The sequence below is a fragment of the Penicillium roqueforti genome (genome assembly GCF_015533775.1).
Source record: "Penicillium roqueforti strain LCP96 04111 chromosome Unknown scaffold_37, whole genome shotgun sequence".
Classification (NCBI taxonomy): Eukaryota; Fungi; Ascomycota; class Eurotiomycetes; order Eurotiales; family Aspergillaceae; genus Penicillium; species Penicillium roqueforti.
This window is the reverse complement of record NW_024067601.1, coordinates 1-17808: the sequence shown is the minus strand read 5'-3', so window position 1 is coordinate 17808 and position 17808 is coordinate 1. Positions and strand designations below refer to the sequence as shown.

At 49.6% G+C, this 17808-nt stretch overlaps 6 protein-coding genes across 6 annotated transcripts; all 6 read left to right on the top strand.

The window, feature by feature from the left end:
- Nucleotides 1-2174: 2174 nt before the first annotated feature.
- On the top strand, nucleotides 2175-5051 carry LCP9604111_8769 (uncharacterized protein; the record flags this gene model as incomplete). The annotated part of the gene is made up of 1 exon (XM_039076948.1): nucleotides 2175-5051. One exon carries the CDS (start codon nucleotides 2175-2177, stop codon nucleotides 5049-5051), a length of 2877 nt encoding a protein of 958 aa, XP_038925165.1.
- A 607-nt stretch (nucleotides 5052-5658) lies between these two features.
- Nucleotides 5659-6333, top strand: LCP9604111_8768 (uncharacterized protein; the record flags this gene model as incomplete). The annotated part of the gene is made up of 2 exons (XM_039076947.1): nucleotides 5659-5676; nucleotides 5731-6333. 2 exons carry the CDS (start codon nucleotides 5659-5661, stop codon nucleotides 6331-6333), a joined length of 621 nt encoding a protein of 206 aa, XP_038925164.1.
- Nucleotides 6334-7382: 1049 nt separating this feature from the next.
- Nucleotides 7383-9507, top strand: LCP9604111_8767 (putative aminotransferase; the record flags this gene model as incomplete). The annotated part of the gene is made up of 6 exons (XM_039076946.1): nucleotides 7383-7569; nucleotides 7627-7646; nucleotides 7827-8142; nucleotides 8189-8210; nucleotides 9173-9316; nucleotides 9390-9507. The coding sequence occupies 6 exons, from the start codon at nucleotides 7383-7385 to the stop codon at nucleotides 9505-9507; spliced, it is 807 nt and encodes a 268-aa protein (XP_038925163.1).
- Nucleotides 9508-10014: 507 nt separating this feature from the next.
- LCP9604111_8766 (putative G1/S-specific cyclin Pcl5) lies at nucleotides 10015-12136 on the top strand (the record flags this gene model as incomplete). Its single annotated transcript, XM_039076945.1, has 2 exons — nucleotides 10015-10438; nucleotides 10512-12136. 2 exons carry the CDS (start codon nucleotides 10015-10017, stop codon nucleotides 12134-12136), a joined length of 2049 nt encoding a protein of 682 aa, XP_038925162.1.
- Nucleotides 12137-13814: 1678 nt separating this feature from the next.
- Nucleotides 13815-14666, top strand: LCP9604111_8765 (uncharacterized protein; the record flags this gene model as incomplete). The annotated part of the gene is made up of 1 exon (XM_039076944.1): nucleotides 13815-14666. One exon carries the CDS (start codon nucleotides 13815-13817, stop codon nucleotides 14664-14666), a length of 852 nt encoding a protein of 283 aa, XP_038925161.1.
- Nucleotides 14667-15100: 434 nt separating this feature from the next.
- Nucleotides 15101-16880, top strand: LCP9604111_8764 (nucleobase cation symporter-1 family protein; the record flags this gene model as incomplete). The annotated part of the gene is made up of 3 exons (XM_039076943.1): nucleotides 15101-15242; nucleotides 15305-15945; nucleotides 15996-16880. The coding sequence occupies 3 exons, from the start codon at nucleotides 15101-15103 to the stop codon at nucleotides 16878-16880; spliced, it is 1668 nt and encodes a 555-aa protein (XP_038925160.1).
- Nucleotides 16881-17808: the final 928 nt, after the last annotated feature.

Sequence of the window (17808 nt, the reverse complement as noted above, 5' to 3'; positions counted from 1 at the left end):
GCCAGGGGCCCTTGCAGCAGGTAAAAGCAAGATATATACAATACCAAGGCTCCAAGCCAAAGCCTTAACTGGAACCTCATATATCTTCTCACGGAACATTGACTTTAGTCATTCATCCCCATAGCCTTGGAGAGCGAGAAAATCACAAGCAAAATAATCTAATATCATCTATAGAAAATTCGATTGTTAGAAAGAGAAAACCGTATTTTTATTTCTTCGTAAACGATCAGAAGGCAAACGACAAAAGTGCGGAGTCCTATTATTAGATAGGCTCTGAAATGCTGTATATTGTACATGTACATGTACTCCGCACGGAGTATAGAATATGTATACCATTTCCAAGTCAATTCCCGATCGATGCCCAAGGACTAAAACTATCCTGTTTGCTGTGATGTGTGTGTTAGACTCTGTCTCTTATTCGCTTATACTGGTTTCTTTACGGTCTTGGAAGTGGATATCCTTTAACATATTATTGGAGACAAAGAGGGGAAGACTTGACATGTCTTGTAGCGTGGGTCTGGCACTTCTGCATTTTTATTTTTATTTTTTTGTTTTTGTTTTTGTTTTGGGAATTCAGGACCACGAAATTGAGTACTACAGATGTGAAGAAGAGCGTTTTTTCGGAGATTAAGTGCAGGAAATGGTTATGGTGTACAAAGTACTCCGTACTATCTACAATATGTAGGTAATGTGTGAGACGTCAAGGCAAGGGGTTCACTTCATGATTCATTCTTCCAGAATCTTATTTCTTTTCGTTGAATGGGTCTCACATCCAAGTTTCTCATTCTCACTTATAATGCCGGTATAGATTAATAGTTATGTAGTACGGAGTAGTGTTCCCACATTGCTACATATTATTGACATATCGACATATTGTATATTGTATATTATTATTCAATCTTTGAAGTCATTCGCATTGATCAATATGTTATGTTATTGACCCCCTATGTATTTTCAATAGTCTAAGAATTGAGTGTGAGCTATCTCACCCTCTCTCATTTCCCCGATTTACATGTACTTCCCCCCCCCCCAAAAGATCGGCCATGATCGACTGTCTATACCCTCGGATCTGCACAGGTCCGATCTAAATTCTTGCTTTACTCGGGAAGATCATGCTAAGTGCTTGGCTTGAAAGGTTTGTTCTGTTGGATCTGATACCTCACATCCGGCGGGGAGCCCGGGTTACGGAGTACAGGCCGGCCTGACGTTTTCTTTTCTCACCCCCCTTGCATTCTCTAAGGGGGGCAGGAAGGAGAAAAGCCAATTAGTGAAGAGCCGTTCGATTGACGATTGGTCTATGGTTGGCCAGCATTGTCCTTGCCACAATAAACACAATGAGGAAAAGGGACCGAATCCCCGACGGCAACATGCAGCTGCATTGGCACGCCCGAGTCTGCCATACAAGCGTTGTGTCATATTACCTGCTGGATCCCAAACTATACATCGCGAGTGCCACAGCATGTTTGATGGCTAGAGTTGCCTAGTCTGAAAAGTTCTCCACAGGACCTTGCTCGGACGAATCCCTTTGGAAAAACTCATTTTCATCATCTCTTCGGATTCGTACTACCGTTTTAGCCTCAACCACCCTGTATATCTGCGCCTTTCCAGGTTCCGGGAGGGGCTTCCTGGGACTACTCCTGTGTTCGTTTTAGTTCAAGGATCCCCTCCAAGTAAGGATGCGACAGCTCACCTGAGATCCTATTAAACTCTCTCCATTTCCGCCTCGCAGTCCCAAGTTTTGTTCGCTCGTTCTGATTCTCCCATACAGAACGCCACGCTCGCCAACTCTTGTCGACTTTGTACATATCGACACCCCCTGTATATAGTGGTGTCAACTTGTGTCGACGTATCATATTCATATTCCTCGCGCGTCTATATAGCCCCTGGCCCCTATTGTGTTGGCCCTCTTGAGCAGGTGAGAATGCCTCGCTCCCGAGCCAGTGCCTCGGTTTATCCTTCTAACTTAGAAGTATAGCACTGTCTATTGCTTTAACCGGTAAGCCCTGGGTTTTCATGTCGACACCCGGGAACTGCCGGATTGCAAAGCAAGCCAGTAATTGATGCTTCGTCTCCCTATGCATCAGTTTGATTCACCGCATGACTGTGCCGTTGCACCAAGCCCAATCGTTCGGACTTATCGACCTGATCCCCCCTCGAAACGCAGGATCCCCAACATGACGTCCACAAAGACTGGGCCAGCACCTAAGCCTCTAGTCATTCCTAGGCCTCAAGGTGGTAGTGCTCCACGACCTGAAGCCCGATCAGCAGGCACGGCTGAAAGAGCCGGTAGAAATGAAAGCCTAGTGGACATGGTTCGATTCTTCCAGGCTCAAAATATACCCTCCCAGCCCCCGGCTCCATCCCAACCTCAACCCCGCTCTCGCGCTCCTTCTGAACCTCAACCCTCCAGTCCTTCCGATACAACCACTGCACTCCCGGTTCCTGTTTCGCCTAAAGAATCAAAGCCAGAGTCAAAGCTAGATCCAAAGCAGGACCTGAAACCATTTCATCGTCGCCTTTTGCAGTTTGCCCAGCGCCAAAAGAAGGAATCATCACCCAGGTCAAAGCAAGAAGAACAAGAGCGTCAAATCGAAGCACTGAGAAGGGAAGGATATCTTATGCCAGCGGCTTTACCAAAGGAGTCAAAGGGACAAAAGGAAGCAAAGCGATCAAAAGAAAGCCTGTCGCTATCTATCTCTCGATCTCTTTCCAAATCAAAGAAGGACGTGGAGAACATTGGACAGCCATGGCTGCAAGCCAAAGTCGATGGCAACAGGCGCCCTACTGAAACCAGACGTAGCTTGGGCTCTCTGGATCTTGATGATTTCGGCTCAATGGTCGATGTCGCAGTCTCACTCGCTTCCGATTTCGACGATTCCATGCCGCCGCCATATCAGCCCACCGATCACCCTTCCTCCCAATCCTCATCGGCTACTCCAATGTCAAGTTCTACAGCAGACCCTGGTCCTCACAATATCATCCGGCCAGCTTCTTCGTTAGCCTCTACCAGTCATTCCAATAGGAACGCGTCAATTGATGAGCAAATCCAACGGTCATCTAGCTCTGCAGAGTTGAGTATCCGTGCCGACCCTGTCTCACGAGGCACGATCAATACATCCGTGGGTGTGAATGTGACCGAGCCACAGCCTAAACCGTCCATTGATAGCCAAAAGCGAACTCAATCAGAACAATCTTCTGTTCGAAATGTAACACCCCTGTCGCCTACCCTGAAGCTTTTTCCCGATATTGCACCTCGCAAGTCTAGCAGGGGCGCATGGAGAAATTCATCAATTCCTCGGTACCAAACGATCGAAAATACCACAGCATCCAGCTCACGAACTCCATCTTCTGACAGCGCCCCCGATGTTCCAGACGAGCGAAAAAAGTCTTCAGATGGTTTTATAGATGCTCCAGTCAGCGAGGCAGAACTAAAGTGCTCTGGTGCCCTTGTACCTTATGCGACCTCTTCTGCAGCGGCACTATCTATAGAAAAAGCCCCAAAGGATTCTGCCTCCCAAGATGAGACTAAAACTCGGCCACTCTCGTTGTCTCTGGGCACACTGAAGGCATTTCCTCTCCCGGCACCTACAAAGCCCCTGCCATTACTGCCCAAAACCAAATGCTCTCCAAGCACTCCGGACTCCAACACTCGCTCGAAAGCTTCAAATATTCGAGCGATTGAGTCGCAGCCACTGTCTACCAATTTGTATTCTCCTTCGGCAACACTAATCGAAGACCAGGAGCTCAAATCCGCTATTGATAGTCCATGTGCCCTTGACTCGGACCCTACAAACTCTCTTGGCAGCGTCGATGCCGGGGAGTCAATGGCCGATGATGAGGACAGCTTGTTTACCACTTCGCTTTCGGAACACTACCAGCCAACCCCGGAACATTGCATTCCGAGAGGACGTGTTTCAAGTGTGCGCATCCCTAGGATGCAAGAACTTCCCGAAAGTCCCTCGAGTGAATGTGGTGCAAAGGTCTCAGAAGGACAGCCTCTGGCCGACTCTCCTGTCCTAGGACACCCAACCCCTACAAAATCTAATGGCAAACGTGCTGTTTTGAAGGGGCTTCATGTCAATTCCCAAGCCAGTCGAAAAAATCTTCCATTCGGTCTACCATCACCGCCACCCACTTCATCACTCCCATCAGCTCCACCTACTCAGCACCCACCTCCTCCGCCTTCTGAGCAAAAGGTTGACCAACGCAACTACACTGCGCCTAATGTGGCTGTTCTGCCGTCAATGAGGAAGATGGAGGTGCATCCTTCATCGGGGCCCTACCGAGGCTCGACCTTATCCCGGAGCGACAGCTCAGGGAGTAGCCTTCGACATGAGAGGTTCCCCGAAACATATCAACAAAGTCGCCCCGAATCTCGCACCGAATCCCCGCTTCCATCATCAGACGATGAGGTTTTTGGTCCAGGGATAGACGGCAAATGCTCGCGCCGGAAAGCCGACAAATACCAACGCATCCAACCAACACGCCGAGGATATGAGACAATGGATCCACGACAGATGTCCTCACGCAGTCGCCTTCGTGACTCCAATCCTGCGCGCCCTATGACACCCCAAAGCCGCAGCACCCATGGTCTTGGGAAGACTTCGTCTCCTCAGTCACAATATTCGCAATCAACCCACAGATCGAGGGAGTCTCAAAGCAGTCACCACACCCGCGCTGCTCCTCAAGTGGATCACTACCTCGAGGACCGGGTTGCGAATCTGGAACGCCAGAACCATATTTTACAGGCCGCTCTTATGGCGGCGCTCAACGCTGGAGTCAAGAACCCTCTCGAGGGTCTCAATCTAGACGCGCACATGTCATCAGGCTCCGCACACGCACACCAATATCCCGGCCGCCATACATCACGGCCTGACAGCTGGGTCAGTTCTTCCCGCAGCAGTGAGTACAGCGGGTTTGAGACTTCTAGCTCCTACCGAGATGGCCGGCCAAACGTCAAACAGCTGGACAACATGATCGAAGACATCGAGTCTGGCTGGCTGTCGGACAAGTCTAGTCTCAGTGGAGCTCGAATTGCCCGCAAACGATAGATAATGATCTCTTTTTTTGCTTTCCTTATATTTCTTTTTTACATCTTTACTGCTTCTGACACCACGGTGTCGCTCATTTATTGGCTTGTGATGATCTTTTTGGCTTCCACTTCTATATATCCAGGCCCTCTCTATCTTTGCCTATATTTTTCATGATACCATTTTGTTTTGCTATTGATCTTTTTGCATTCCTATTATTACTGAATGACCTATATACTTAGGCCGAGTTGACATAGTACACCGTATAAAACGCGCACAGAATTGAAACTACCTAGAAGGTCTTGAATAATAGAGGAGCTATTAAGTCAAATCCTGTCGTTTTATCAGTACCCAAAGAGCTTAGAGGTCTTTACCGGAGGATTCGATCTATTCATTGGATGTTTTGTGCCCATCCTAATGCTTAGTCATTTGTTTTGGAGACCAAGTAACTAACTAACTAACTTCTTGAACTCCAAGTGCTTCAATCATTCTGGCCGAAGAAAAGCACGTGGCGAAAACAGCAATTGCAAAGATATGAGGTGCTCAGTGCTCGTCTAACTCACCCCCGACCATAACCCTCACACCGTATACCAACACTCTTCACATTCCCCCGCGGAACCCCCCAAACATGGCGAACTCAGGACAAGTAAATGCAACCTCTCCTCCAAATGGACCCAAATATTCTAACAAGCCTCCAAAGCGCACACAGCAGGTCCCCCAGCATGTTTCCGCGCTGCTCTCGCACCTCACCTCGCGCCCCGGCGTGCAATCCACCTTGATTCTCTCCCGAAAAGACGGATCCATCATCCAAAGCACAGGACAGTTAGCACAAATGACCGAAGAGAACGGAGGTTCTCGAACCGCACACATCCCCTCAGCCACAACCGATCCGACTGCCCTCTCCGCCGCTCAACCCACAGAACCATCCCCTACCTCACCCGCCGTGTCACAGCCCTACCAACCCTCACAAGCCGAGACACTAGCTGCCCACATCTTCGCGTTTGTCTCCAGTGCCGAGGCACTCGGTGTGTCACTATCGCGGCCCACTCCCACTGTGCAGCGACCCAGCGACAGCCATTGGGATGATAACTACGACTACGGGAACGAGGCGGGCACAGCACGCGAGGAAGACCGGGACGGCGATGATCTCGATCGGGATGAGGATGGAGAAGTGAAGCTGCTGAGAATGCGCACGAAGAAACATGAGATTGTGGTCGTGCCGGATCGGAAGTACCTGCTGTGTGTGGTACATGATGCCTCCCCCGGCGGAGGACCTGGGGCATCGGGCTCGCGCTCCCGGTAGTGGAAGTCTTGTTCTTTATTGCGAATATGGCTGCTCGAGTCTTCCGGTTTCTCTTTCTCGTTGTGTTTTTATGGGTCTTGTTTGGTGGCTTTGGATTTCATACATATACCCGATGGAGACAAAATCTTCGCATTTAATTCAAGTTTTCCATACCATGGCTATGTGTAGGACTGCTATACACGGGTTGTCAAGATGGAGGTGTCTATTGATAAGGAACACTTTGTTCTATTGCTTGATGGAGGGATGATATACGGCGGGCAATGTGGGTAGATGTTTGAGCAACCTCCGTTAGCTCCACTGTTTACCCCTCCCAAGCTGACAATGATCAATGGACAGACATCCTTCGTATCTTGCAATTCCCACGCCTAATAGTGCATATATCACCTAGCTATAACAATCGAGTCTGACCTCTGCTCTCGATATTTCAGCAGCTCGCTCTGGCTTCCCTACACTGCAATAACAACGCTGATGAGATGGCCCTCCGTTCTTATAAACGAGACTTTTGCTGATTGTTAAACGACAGGCGGAAATCAGGTTCTCGATACTCTCGTTAATCTGATCGACACTATTGTAGATTTTAATCTACTAACGTGGCCATAGCATCCATTCTTACCTGCTAAGCACAAATGTCTGGCTCAGAGTCAGCTATAATGTCTCCCAGACTTCGACTGATACGTACGAAAATGCATGCAAAGTAGCTGCTGAGCTCACTAACGCCGCGCCTGAGGAGGTATCTGCACTATAATCAATAGCGTTTACTTCCCAAGAAGTATAAGAACTGCCCAACTTCGGGGGTGAATGTATGGAATCAGATCAGCATTGGTATATCAACCACTCAGCTATTGTGCAATCTCTCCACGGCGATTAAATTCCAATCTGGCAATGAACTAGTCCTATACAAACTTAACAACAAAGCCAATACCTCCCCGTGGGTCCATATAGCAGAGAGGTTGGGCTTGACCGTAAAGTGGTGGGCGCCGACCAAAGAATTCAATGTGCGATCCAGCTGAGTGAGGGTCCCTGCTCTCCGATAAGACCAGACTCGCGGCATGCCTTCATGCTTCCAATATCACTGGCACTATCAGTACCATCCGAAAGATCGCAGAGGTTGCTCATGTTCATCCCGCGTGAGTGACCATAAAACATATTGGGTTCTAAGCACTGATGTGTGTGGATGGAGTGGCCCTGGCGCCGCATCGTCGGGTCGACGTGAAGGCGTTGAGCGTGGGTTTCTACGTAAATTGCAACCCAAGCCTTGGGTGACCGGTTCATTGCTGATCCTCCCCCCACAAGGCATTATCCTGGTACAAGGTGTATGGACCACACTGGCGCAACTATATACCTCATCACGCGTTCACGACCAGATCTAGTCACTGGGGCATTTCTTCAAGCCCGCATATACCCTAGGCATGAAGCTGAATCTCATATCGGCTAATTATGAGCTTACACAGAGTATCCCCCAGGTTGTGGAGTACTTTTGACTCCGACCCTAGCACGACCTGGGCCCCGATGGCCAAGCACGAGGAGCGCAACAGATTATACTGGAATTCCTAGCTTCTAATAGCCGGATTCCCGTTATCGGTGAACCTTCAGCCAGCAAGGAGCTCCGTATGCCGGTTGTTAGTTTCGTTGTGCAGGGAGTGGACAGTCCGCGCCCCGTGGATGAAGTTGAGCGTCGATCGGCCTTTTGGTTCCGCAATGGTCATATGTACAGCTACAGCTACAGCCACCGGCTACTGGCCGACGTGTGCAGATTGGACAATGTAAAGGACGGGGTGGTGCCGGTCAGCATCCTGCACTATAACACCGGTGAGTGGATATCTTGATAGGATTTATTCGATATTAACGAGGATAGAGGCCGAAGTATGGGGGCTGGTGTGTTGCGGGAGGTGCTTGTTCTATACTACTTGTAGATAGCTTACTCCGTACATGCGATGTACATCATACCTGAGCTTTCCGGATACATTTTACATGCTATGGAGATTTTTCTTCGAATTTGCCTTTTTTTCTCCCACATCACTACAGACCGCATATTTTGCCACTTAGCTGCCCTGTAGTGGTGATCTCTATATTGTAGATAGTTAAACCTTCGAGAAACCCACACACCTTGAAGCCTAACCGTGAAATATCTGCTCTTTGTTTTCAGCCTAAGTTCCCACCGTGAGGTCATCTGAGTTCCAACTCCCGAGGTTCCCCAGCTCCATCTGGAAGGCTGCAGGCAACCCCAACCAATGCCGATCGCAGTGTCAGCCAATCAGCATAGAGATAATCGTGGAATAATGGGAATTATAGTGGATCACAGCCTAACAGCCGCGCGTGGATTGGCCCAAGTGCGAAGACAGCGTGGCAAGCGGCTTTTATGACTCAGTGGAACTTCGACAGAGCCTTCAGAATGGATGGATTCCAGCTGTGGTTGAGTATTATGATGAACATCTCATGAACCTTCCCCTTGATTTGTTAATATGGGGTCTTTTTTTTCTTAAAATAAGATCCATCACGCTATGAGTGGCTACACAGACATAAGGTGCCACTGTATAGTCAAAACATTCCAGGTACTCTGTCATGTTTAGAATATCAAGATTAGCATGATAATAGATATAGAACATGAGATAGAAGATATTAGACTATCTAATAGCATATAAGAAGAAAAGTGACAGCAGCGTGAGTCACCGTCGTACCACTCCAGGGCTTCTCCTGCCCTCCTATCTCGGAGTCTCTTCGCCGCATCCGGGTTTTCCCCCCTCTCACCATCTCTAGAGAATGTTCTTCATCTCCTGATTCAAGGGAGAATATCATCAAGAAGTGGAATATTTGACTATATTCTATATTCTGTATACAGTCGTGGTCCCTGCGCCTCCCGGCATCTTCCTAACCCGCCACCCACTTCTTCTCGCCACAGTGTGACTCTCTTTTCCCCTTCCTTTTTGCCCCCCCCCGAATCTTTCTTAGTCAACTTAAAAACAGATTTTGAGAAGAGTCATAGGTAAGGTCGTTCCATAGTGAAATGTCTTCTCTTATTTCTCTGACTCCTCTAACAACATCTTGCCTTCCATCAGCCTCACCTCCCCCGACTCTCGCCTCCTCCTCTGCCTAGCCGCTTCAACGACTGCCTTGTACAGACAAGCCACCAGCGTGGTTCTGCCTGTCCACGGTCCGTTGGGTGCCTTGATATAAACCCTTTTCTATCACACGACTTGTTTCAAAATGTACCTTATTGATTCATCCGTTCCGATCGCCTGTGTTGCTGTTACCGACCTCCGCATCGTCACCGTCTCCGGCTCCATCTAATACACTCGGACAAAAGAGTCATACTGCCACGTGCCCCTGCTTTGGTTCTTATATCAGAAGCACTTGGTTGATCGGATCGTGAATACGTTTTCCTTTTCTTGTCTTCATAGTTGATTGTTTCCTCTTTGGCCTCTTTTTAACCGCTACACCCGGCGGTTCCGCTTATTTTTCTACGTCTGGTTATCAGCCTGGCTCTCTACTTTTAAAGGTCTGCCGTCGCCTTCGTCGCAAAGACGGCTTCTGTCTCCTCGGCTCTCGTTCCCGGTTTCCTGCTTAACGGTATCTTGACACTACGGTTCCAAAAAATCGGACCATCTCGCTTTTATCCGGCTGTCTTCATTTGAACTTGTGTTCACACAAACGCGCTATATGAACTCCACAGTACTTTCGGATATGTCAGGGATGGACGTCTTGGGGTTGAACCTCTCAAACCCAAGCTCTCAATTGACAGCGTCTCACCACGCTCACCCCTATGCCTCATCGATCTCTTCCTCCGCTTCCTCCTCCTCCTCCTCTGTATTCTCCCTCGATTGCGTTTCCTCGCAGAGTTCGATATCATCGACATCTACCAACCCGGTTGACGTGATTTGGGAGAATGAGAGTAATAGCCAGTTGGCGGGAAGAAATCCGAACGGGGCATGCCCCCGGGCTTTTGCCAAGGGGCCTGCTTCTAAGGTGGACGGTGTAGTGCCATCCGAGCTGCGAACGCACCCTCGGCGCACTAACAGTTATTCTTCTAGCGCTCCCAGTGCGCGCCCTCCGCCATGTCTGTTACGGCAGTCGGAACGGAAGGTGAACTTCGTCGACAACCTCGTCGGTAAGTCTTGAAAAAGAGAATCCTCAAGTACGTCCTCGTACACCCGGCTAAATAATATTCCCGCTTCTTTAAGACACCGCGTCACAGATCGTTGAGACCATCTGGCCCCTTTCTGCCGCGGCATCCCGCAGTGACGCCGCGACCGGATCCAAAGGGGTTCTTCCCCTCCGCACTTTTATCCAGGAAACTCTCCGCCGCTCGCGTACTAGCTACAGTACCTTGCAGGTGGCCTTGTACTATTTGATCAAAATAAAGCCTCACGTGCCCACGCATGACTTCACCAAGGAGCAGCCTCGGGATCAGTCGCCTTTGCGGGCGATGCAGTGTGGACGACGGATGTTCCTGGCAGCGCTGATTCTCGCTTCGAAGTATTTGCAGGATCGCAACTACTCCGCTCGTGCCTGGAGCAAGATTTCTGGACTCAACACTCTCGAGATTAACCAGAACGAGCTTATGTTCCTCAAGGCTGTCGGATGGCGCCTACACATCGATGAAGCAATGTTTCAGCGCTGGACTGATTTGGTCTTGAAGCTGACCCCTGGTGCCGGTGGACCCCCGGTTGCTAAAGGTCAGTGCTGGCAGACTGTCCTACCCAGACTCACACCTGAACTGGACTATGTAGAGTCAGAGCCATTGAGCCCGGTTGCGGCGATTAGTGGGATGGATCTTGGTCTGTCGGAATACTCACCTCGCAGTCTGCCAATCAATGAATCCGTGCGCTCTTTGTCGCGCGAACAAACCCCGACTTACGCCCGGAGTCTTCCGCGAACATTGGAGCCCACTCCGCGCATGGATTTTGCCAACTTGGCTTTGCCTAGTATTCCCCGGCCTATGATGCTTCCTACGCCACAGATGACCCCGCAATCTCAAGTGTCCTCCACTCCTGCTGCGAGTGTGGGTGCTTATAATGCCTGCCCATCCATTTGTACGGCTATGTCTCAGGCGCAGAATGCGTGCATGGCGCGATCAACACTCGATCAGCGCCCGCCCCTGTCATTCTGCCCTCGGACTCAATCGTACGATGGCTATCCGGCTGCGGCTCGTCGGTCGTCTTTGGCTCGCTCGACATCTTCGGTCTCATCACCTGACTCGATGGTTTCGGACGTCTCTACCCTGTCATCCCGCTCTTCGCGGTCGTCATCAGTTTCGTCCAATGCCTCCGGTGCTTCTGGCTCGGCGCCACCTCGTCTGGCCGTCAAGGCCACATTGCGCTGCACTAGTAATTCCCTTAAGGAGTCCCGCAAGACTCTGGCCATTGCCTCTCCTATTGACGAGAGTTGTTTGGTTGGCGTCTACAGCTCTCCTGGATATCCCAGTTCCATGGGTTCTTCCGTCCCAGACCTGTCTACTTTTTCCCTGGATTCCAGCCTGAGTGAAGCTGCTCAGAGTCTCTGCGAGCTTTCCGGCGCCACACCCGAACGGCGTCAGTGCCGAAAACGCGGACGTACTGGATCCGACGATCTCTTGCTTCAGAACCATGTGCGCCACCTAATCAATCTCGGTGTATCTGGAGACCACTGCGGGTTGCCTGACGGACAGTTCCCATGTTCGTTCATGACACAACATGGGTCTTCCGCTGTCCCCGCGCAGATAGGCCCAGTCTCTGGACCAGCAGGCATGAAACGTGCCTGCTGTGGTAGCGAAGCACGCAAGATCGCGTTGAACCCGAGTCTCCGTGTTGCGGAGTACCTGAATTGACTTGCGATTTATTAGCGGATTTCCTTTTTTTTCTTATTTCCTTTGTGCGAGGCAAAAAAAGAAAAAGTCCGTCGTTTTGTTTTTGTTTTTTTCCCCCTACGACGACCTGACCCCGTTGTACATACCCCTATTCTCGGGTACTCGGTCGTACGTACTGGGACTTGGGCGTTTGATTCCCACGAAGTGTAGGATGTGGTGATGACTGGCGTGTCTTCTACTTGCATCGTGCATCTGCTCTTTCACTTTTTCCCCTTTCTTTTATCTACTTTTGCGGTTGCGAACGGAGTGGTCGGCATGGGACGGTTATGGTCTTTATTTACCCTGGTTACTTTGGGAGGAAGCGGGCGTCTGCCCTGGTTACACCTGTATCAACTTATCTATCTAAGGGGTGGTATATTTGCCATCCCAGAGGGCGAGAACTCCTCGGATAGGATAGTCAATCCAAATACAGCTCAACAGCGATACCGGCCCCTCTCGTATCACTAAGCTCCCTGGCAACCTTAGAACTGCCCAGATGTGCACATGACAGTCTGACTGTGCAACCTCGGAACGGCCTCGGGGAATTCCATGGTTTTATTGTGAGTCATCAAGGCGTCAATGGACCTGTGTGGGGCTGTGAACCTTGGGTGTGGCTGTGGGGTATTCCCGGAGGGGGATATTAGCCGGTCTCGATGTTGTACATGGAAGTATCTAGTGGAGCTCATGCATGCCACATATTGTTCACAGCTCGGCTCTTACAAGGAGTTATGTACTTTTATTTCGATCCTGGGGTGCTTGAGCATATGCAGACAAAAGTCCCATGTCTATCCGCAACTGATTATAATAGGGCGGGACTAACAAGGTCTCCTGAGAAACGAGTGCAAATGCTTAGAAGTCTGGTGTGACAATCCTTGGCTTCTATCGGGTGGACTCGCTGTTTACGATGGCGAGAAAAGAAACCCATCTCTCCGTATGACATACATACTACGGAGTAGTTGACGCTAACAGAAAATTAAGGATATCGATGCCAGAGCCTATCTAGATGTGGAAACATGTATACTAGTAGATAAACTTTGTATCCTATATTATCTTAAACCGCTTGTTATTCTTCACGAGATTGGGCATCGAAATGGATCTAACGAGGAAGATATGGAGTCTGATTTCGGGAAGAGGACATGAATCTTGGCCCCGAAGGCAAAGACTATGACGAACAATGGGGGTTAGATACCTTCAATTTCGTAAAGCCAGAGTGACGACCTATCAACGCGGTTAATCAATCCTCACCGCACTCTGAGGATGGAGTTAAGCAGATGAACTTGTTGAAGTTGGAGAGCTTACTAGATAGTTAGTACACTACCTAAATACATGTAGTTGCTGGGCTCTCTTGAGTTGCGACTGGATGACAGAAGCTTTGTACGGCAATTTCGTAACTAGTTGATATTGATAGCTAATCATCCACCGATGTCGTATTAGGCAAAAATAGCCAGCTATACCTTGGCCTGGAGACTATTGAAGAGAAAAATCCGAGGTGGCACCACTGGCGGTTAGAGAATGCCGTAGCAGGTGACTCGATCAGATAAGATTGCTATCAGCTGATGCCCCCGCACTTACCCGTTTCGTTCTGCTCTCTTCTTCCTTGCACCCTTGAATATATAAGAGCTCCTTTGATGCCAACTTGTCTATCTCATTAGCCGTCATAATGGTCTCTCATTTGGCCTCCATCCTCACTGGCGCTCTTGCGCTGCTTTTACCCCTCACGGCTCACGGCTTTGTTGTCCCACTTCCAGACAATCTCCAAGCCTTTCTCGGACGACTAGATACTTCGACACCCAGCCCGAACATTAACCATATTGAAGATGAAAGTGCCTTGAATCGACCGTCATGGTTCACTTCGACTTTGATGGCTCGTCGGCTGCTTGCGCTGTCACCCTCTGGCGTCATCTCCACCAACTTCCCAGAGTCCCTCCCACCCTCCGCACATGCCCCATCAGATGTTGCCGGTCTGTCTATCGGACTACGCGAGTACATTGCCGATTGTGATGGATCCCTGCCATCGGATTTCTCTCACGATGATCGCGGTGATCCAACAATTCTTGGCCTTCGCATTGGAACCACTTTTAAGAACATTGCAGCGGGATCTAATCTCAGTCTCCAGTTAGACTGGTGGGATCATCTAAATGAGGCCGGTCCAGTCTACCCTGGTCTTCCTCTAAGCCCGGCTGCTCTTCCCCGTGTCACCCTCTTCGGTTACTTGGAGAACCTTCCATCCCCGCTTCCCGATGACGCAGCTGCGGCCCTCGAGAAGTGTTTCCTCGAGCCTCATCCCGATGCGAAGGTCTGGCTACCTGGTGCTTCTTATTCGCCACATGCGAGTTTCTGGGCCCGGTTGGTGGTCACCCATGCTTACTGGATTGGTGGATTTGGCGATGTACAGCAGATTGGGTGGATCAACCTCACGGAGTGGCAAGGGGTCCGACCACACGGCAGTGTAGAGGGCGTTGGTGATGGAAGAGGGTGGCAGGATGTCCGGTTGCCGGGTGAGAAACAGTAAATGGAGTACCTAGGTACTTGCATGAAGATTGACGAATGACTGGGGCGCGCAGTGACGATCGCATTAGTTCTTTCGCATTAGACCTGCGCATGCATCATGGATCGCAATTAAGCGTATCTCTATATCTCTCCACGCTAACCAGTTTTACGAGGTACTTTTGAGTTCTCTCTTCTCATTCGTCCCGTAGTCTTATCTACATACCGTAGGCTTATCATTCTTATCTTCATCCCTGTTGTGCACGGGGCAGGTCGGGGGCAAATCTGGGGAATAAGAAGACGTTGAGACCTGCATCATTTTTGGTCTCATTGTATTACTTCTATATCATTGAGCTGTTTGTCGCCTTGTGTTGTGGTGTTAGGTTAATTAATATACGGATCGGGGCCCGAACCCTCCTTATCTTGAGAACAACCATCTCGCCAATTGCATCTTCGAACATGAAACTACGCATCTCCAGGCCCCATTTACGGGTCTCGCAGGGTGAATCTGCATTTGCAGCGGGAAATGCACGGTGGACAAACCGTGATCTCGACCCGATTACCAGAATTGGACGCAAATGGGGTATCCTCAGTATAATAGGTACGGTACTCGTGCTTATCTTTTACAACCATCAGGCTGGGGCTAATAGAATATGATATCAGCATATTGGGTCTCCGATGCCTTGCATGCAGCAACCTGGCAGTTCGCCAGCGGTATGATTGCCGTCGGCCTCACCTACCGTGAAGCTCTGGGCATCGTCGCCCTGTCCTTCTTCATCATGTCGTTGGTCATCGCAGCGAACGGTACTGTGGGCGCTATATACCATGTCCCATTCCCTGTGATTGCTCGTGCTAGTTGGGGCTTTTGGGGCTCATATATCGCCATTATTTCACGAGTCATCCTTGCTCTCTTCTGGTTTGCTATCCAAAATGTCAACGGCGGAAATGCCGTCAGTGTCATGATTGGAGCAATTTGGCCAAGCTTCTTGAATCTTCCAAATGATATTCCCGAGTCACAAGGAATCACGACCGGCGGTATGGTCGGGTTTGTGATCTTCTGGTTGATCCAGATTCCCTTCCTCTGCATGCATCCAAACAAGCTGCGCTGGTTATTTACAATCAAATCTATTCTGGTTCCCATCGCCTGGATTGCTATCTTGATATGGGCGTTTGTCACCGTAAAAGGTGGTGGTGCCGTATTTGAAAAGCAGGCTCCAACCGTCTCCGGCTCCAAGTATAGCTGGCTGTTCTTGGCCAATATGACCTCAGTCTTGGGAAACTACGCAACACTCTCCGTTAACATGGTATGGATGCTGTCTTACTACCAACTTTCACAAAAGCTAACCGTTCCCAGTCTGACTTCACCCGCTACTCCCGCGTCAGTCCCCGCTGGCAGCTGCTCTATATCCCTATGCTGCCTGTTATATTCACTTTCTTTTCCTTTATTGGCATCGCTTCTTCATCCGCTGGCCAAGTTCACTATAATCTCTCGTCTATCCCATGGGATCCAACAGTCCTGATCAGCTATTGGCCCAATCGCGCGTGTCGATTTTTCGGCGCAGCGTCCTTCGCACTAGCCTCCCTAGGAGTGAACATCTCGGCCAATTCTCTTTCGGCCGCTAACGATTTCACCGCACTAGCACCGCGATATATCAACATTCGGCGCGGTCAGCTTCTTTGCGCCTTGCTGTCGTGGTGTCTTGTTCCCTGGAAAATTCTCGAATCGGCAGGCAACTTCCTTGATTTTATGTCTGCATATGCGATATTCCTTGGTCCTATTGCTTCAATCATGATGTTTGACTACTGGGTTGTCAACCGCCGTCGATATGACTGTCTTGCTCTATACCAACCCCATAACCCAAGATATCGCTATGAGTTCTCCATCCCGGGCTTCTCGGGTAAGAGTATATCTGGTACAAACTGGCGTGCCGTGGTGTCTTTTATTGTGGGTGTTGCGCCATGTCTTCCCGGACTGATCAACACCGTGAACTCTCATATTGATGTCGGCGTCGGTATACATCCGTTCGAGTTTGGGTGGCTCTTGGGCTTTGTTGCGACATCTATTACCTATGTGTCTTTATCATGGCTGTTTCCTGCGCGAGAGACTCAGATCGACCGTGCTGTTTTACCTGACGAGATATACGATAGAGGCACGGTGTTCGAAGGAATGGAAGCAGATGACCCAGATAGGAAGTATGTGGTTCCTGATACACAGGAGAAACACATGGATGTGGTTTAGGCTGTCTGGGGTTTCTCTGATAATCATGTGAATTTTATATTCTGTACCAAGTGGCATGTAGATATCTATGTGAATATAATCAACTTCAAGAATATGCCGACCGCTTACCTTTGTCCTTAATAAAGTAGGATACTTGAGCAGGATAACCATTCATTTGGCCCAAGATGATATAACCACTATGTTTTAATTTGATGACACTATGCATATGTTCCCAGAGTGACAACCTATTTATAGCATCTTTTCAGGTTCTAAATCCGGCCCTTTTCCCTTGCTGCAATTACTAATACAGCGGCGAATGACACGAACCCCGATTTTGCTTGACCCGATCTAGGTCGAGAGGGTTGCATCGCCATTTTAGAGATTAGTCCAATACACCATGTCGGCCTATTGAATTGAGGAATGGAAAAGCCAACAAGCTTTCCAATCCGATGGTTTCCTTCTCAAATGCTATAACACCAAGATACATGTAGAGAAATGGCATTGAAAAAACACCAGTCCTTCGGCAATCTGTCGTCAATTCCTTGGCAATCTCCAGTTGACCTTCCAAGGTTTATTCTGCCTTCCGGTATCTTGTCCACTCTCATGTGATATCACACATCTTTTAAGTGGTAATGCCCCTCCAGACTAGCAGGTGGCAGACACGTTGCTACGGTGGTTCGGAGCATCTTATATCCTGTATCTAGATGGAGGTAACTAGGTAGATCATATCGTCCTTGAAGATAAAGGTCATAAGCGGCCGATAATGTATGCCTTGGAAATATTAGGATCTGAATGTATTTTCGTAGATGCCAAAGAGGTATCTACCTGGCCATATACCAACGGGGGGGGGGGGGGGGGGGGGGGGGGGGGGGGGGGGGGGGGGGGGGGGGGGGGGGGGGGGGGGGGGGGGGGGGGGGGGGGGGGGGGGGGGGGGGGGGGGGGTGGGGGG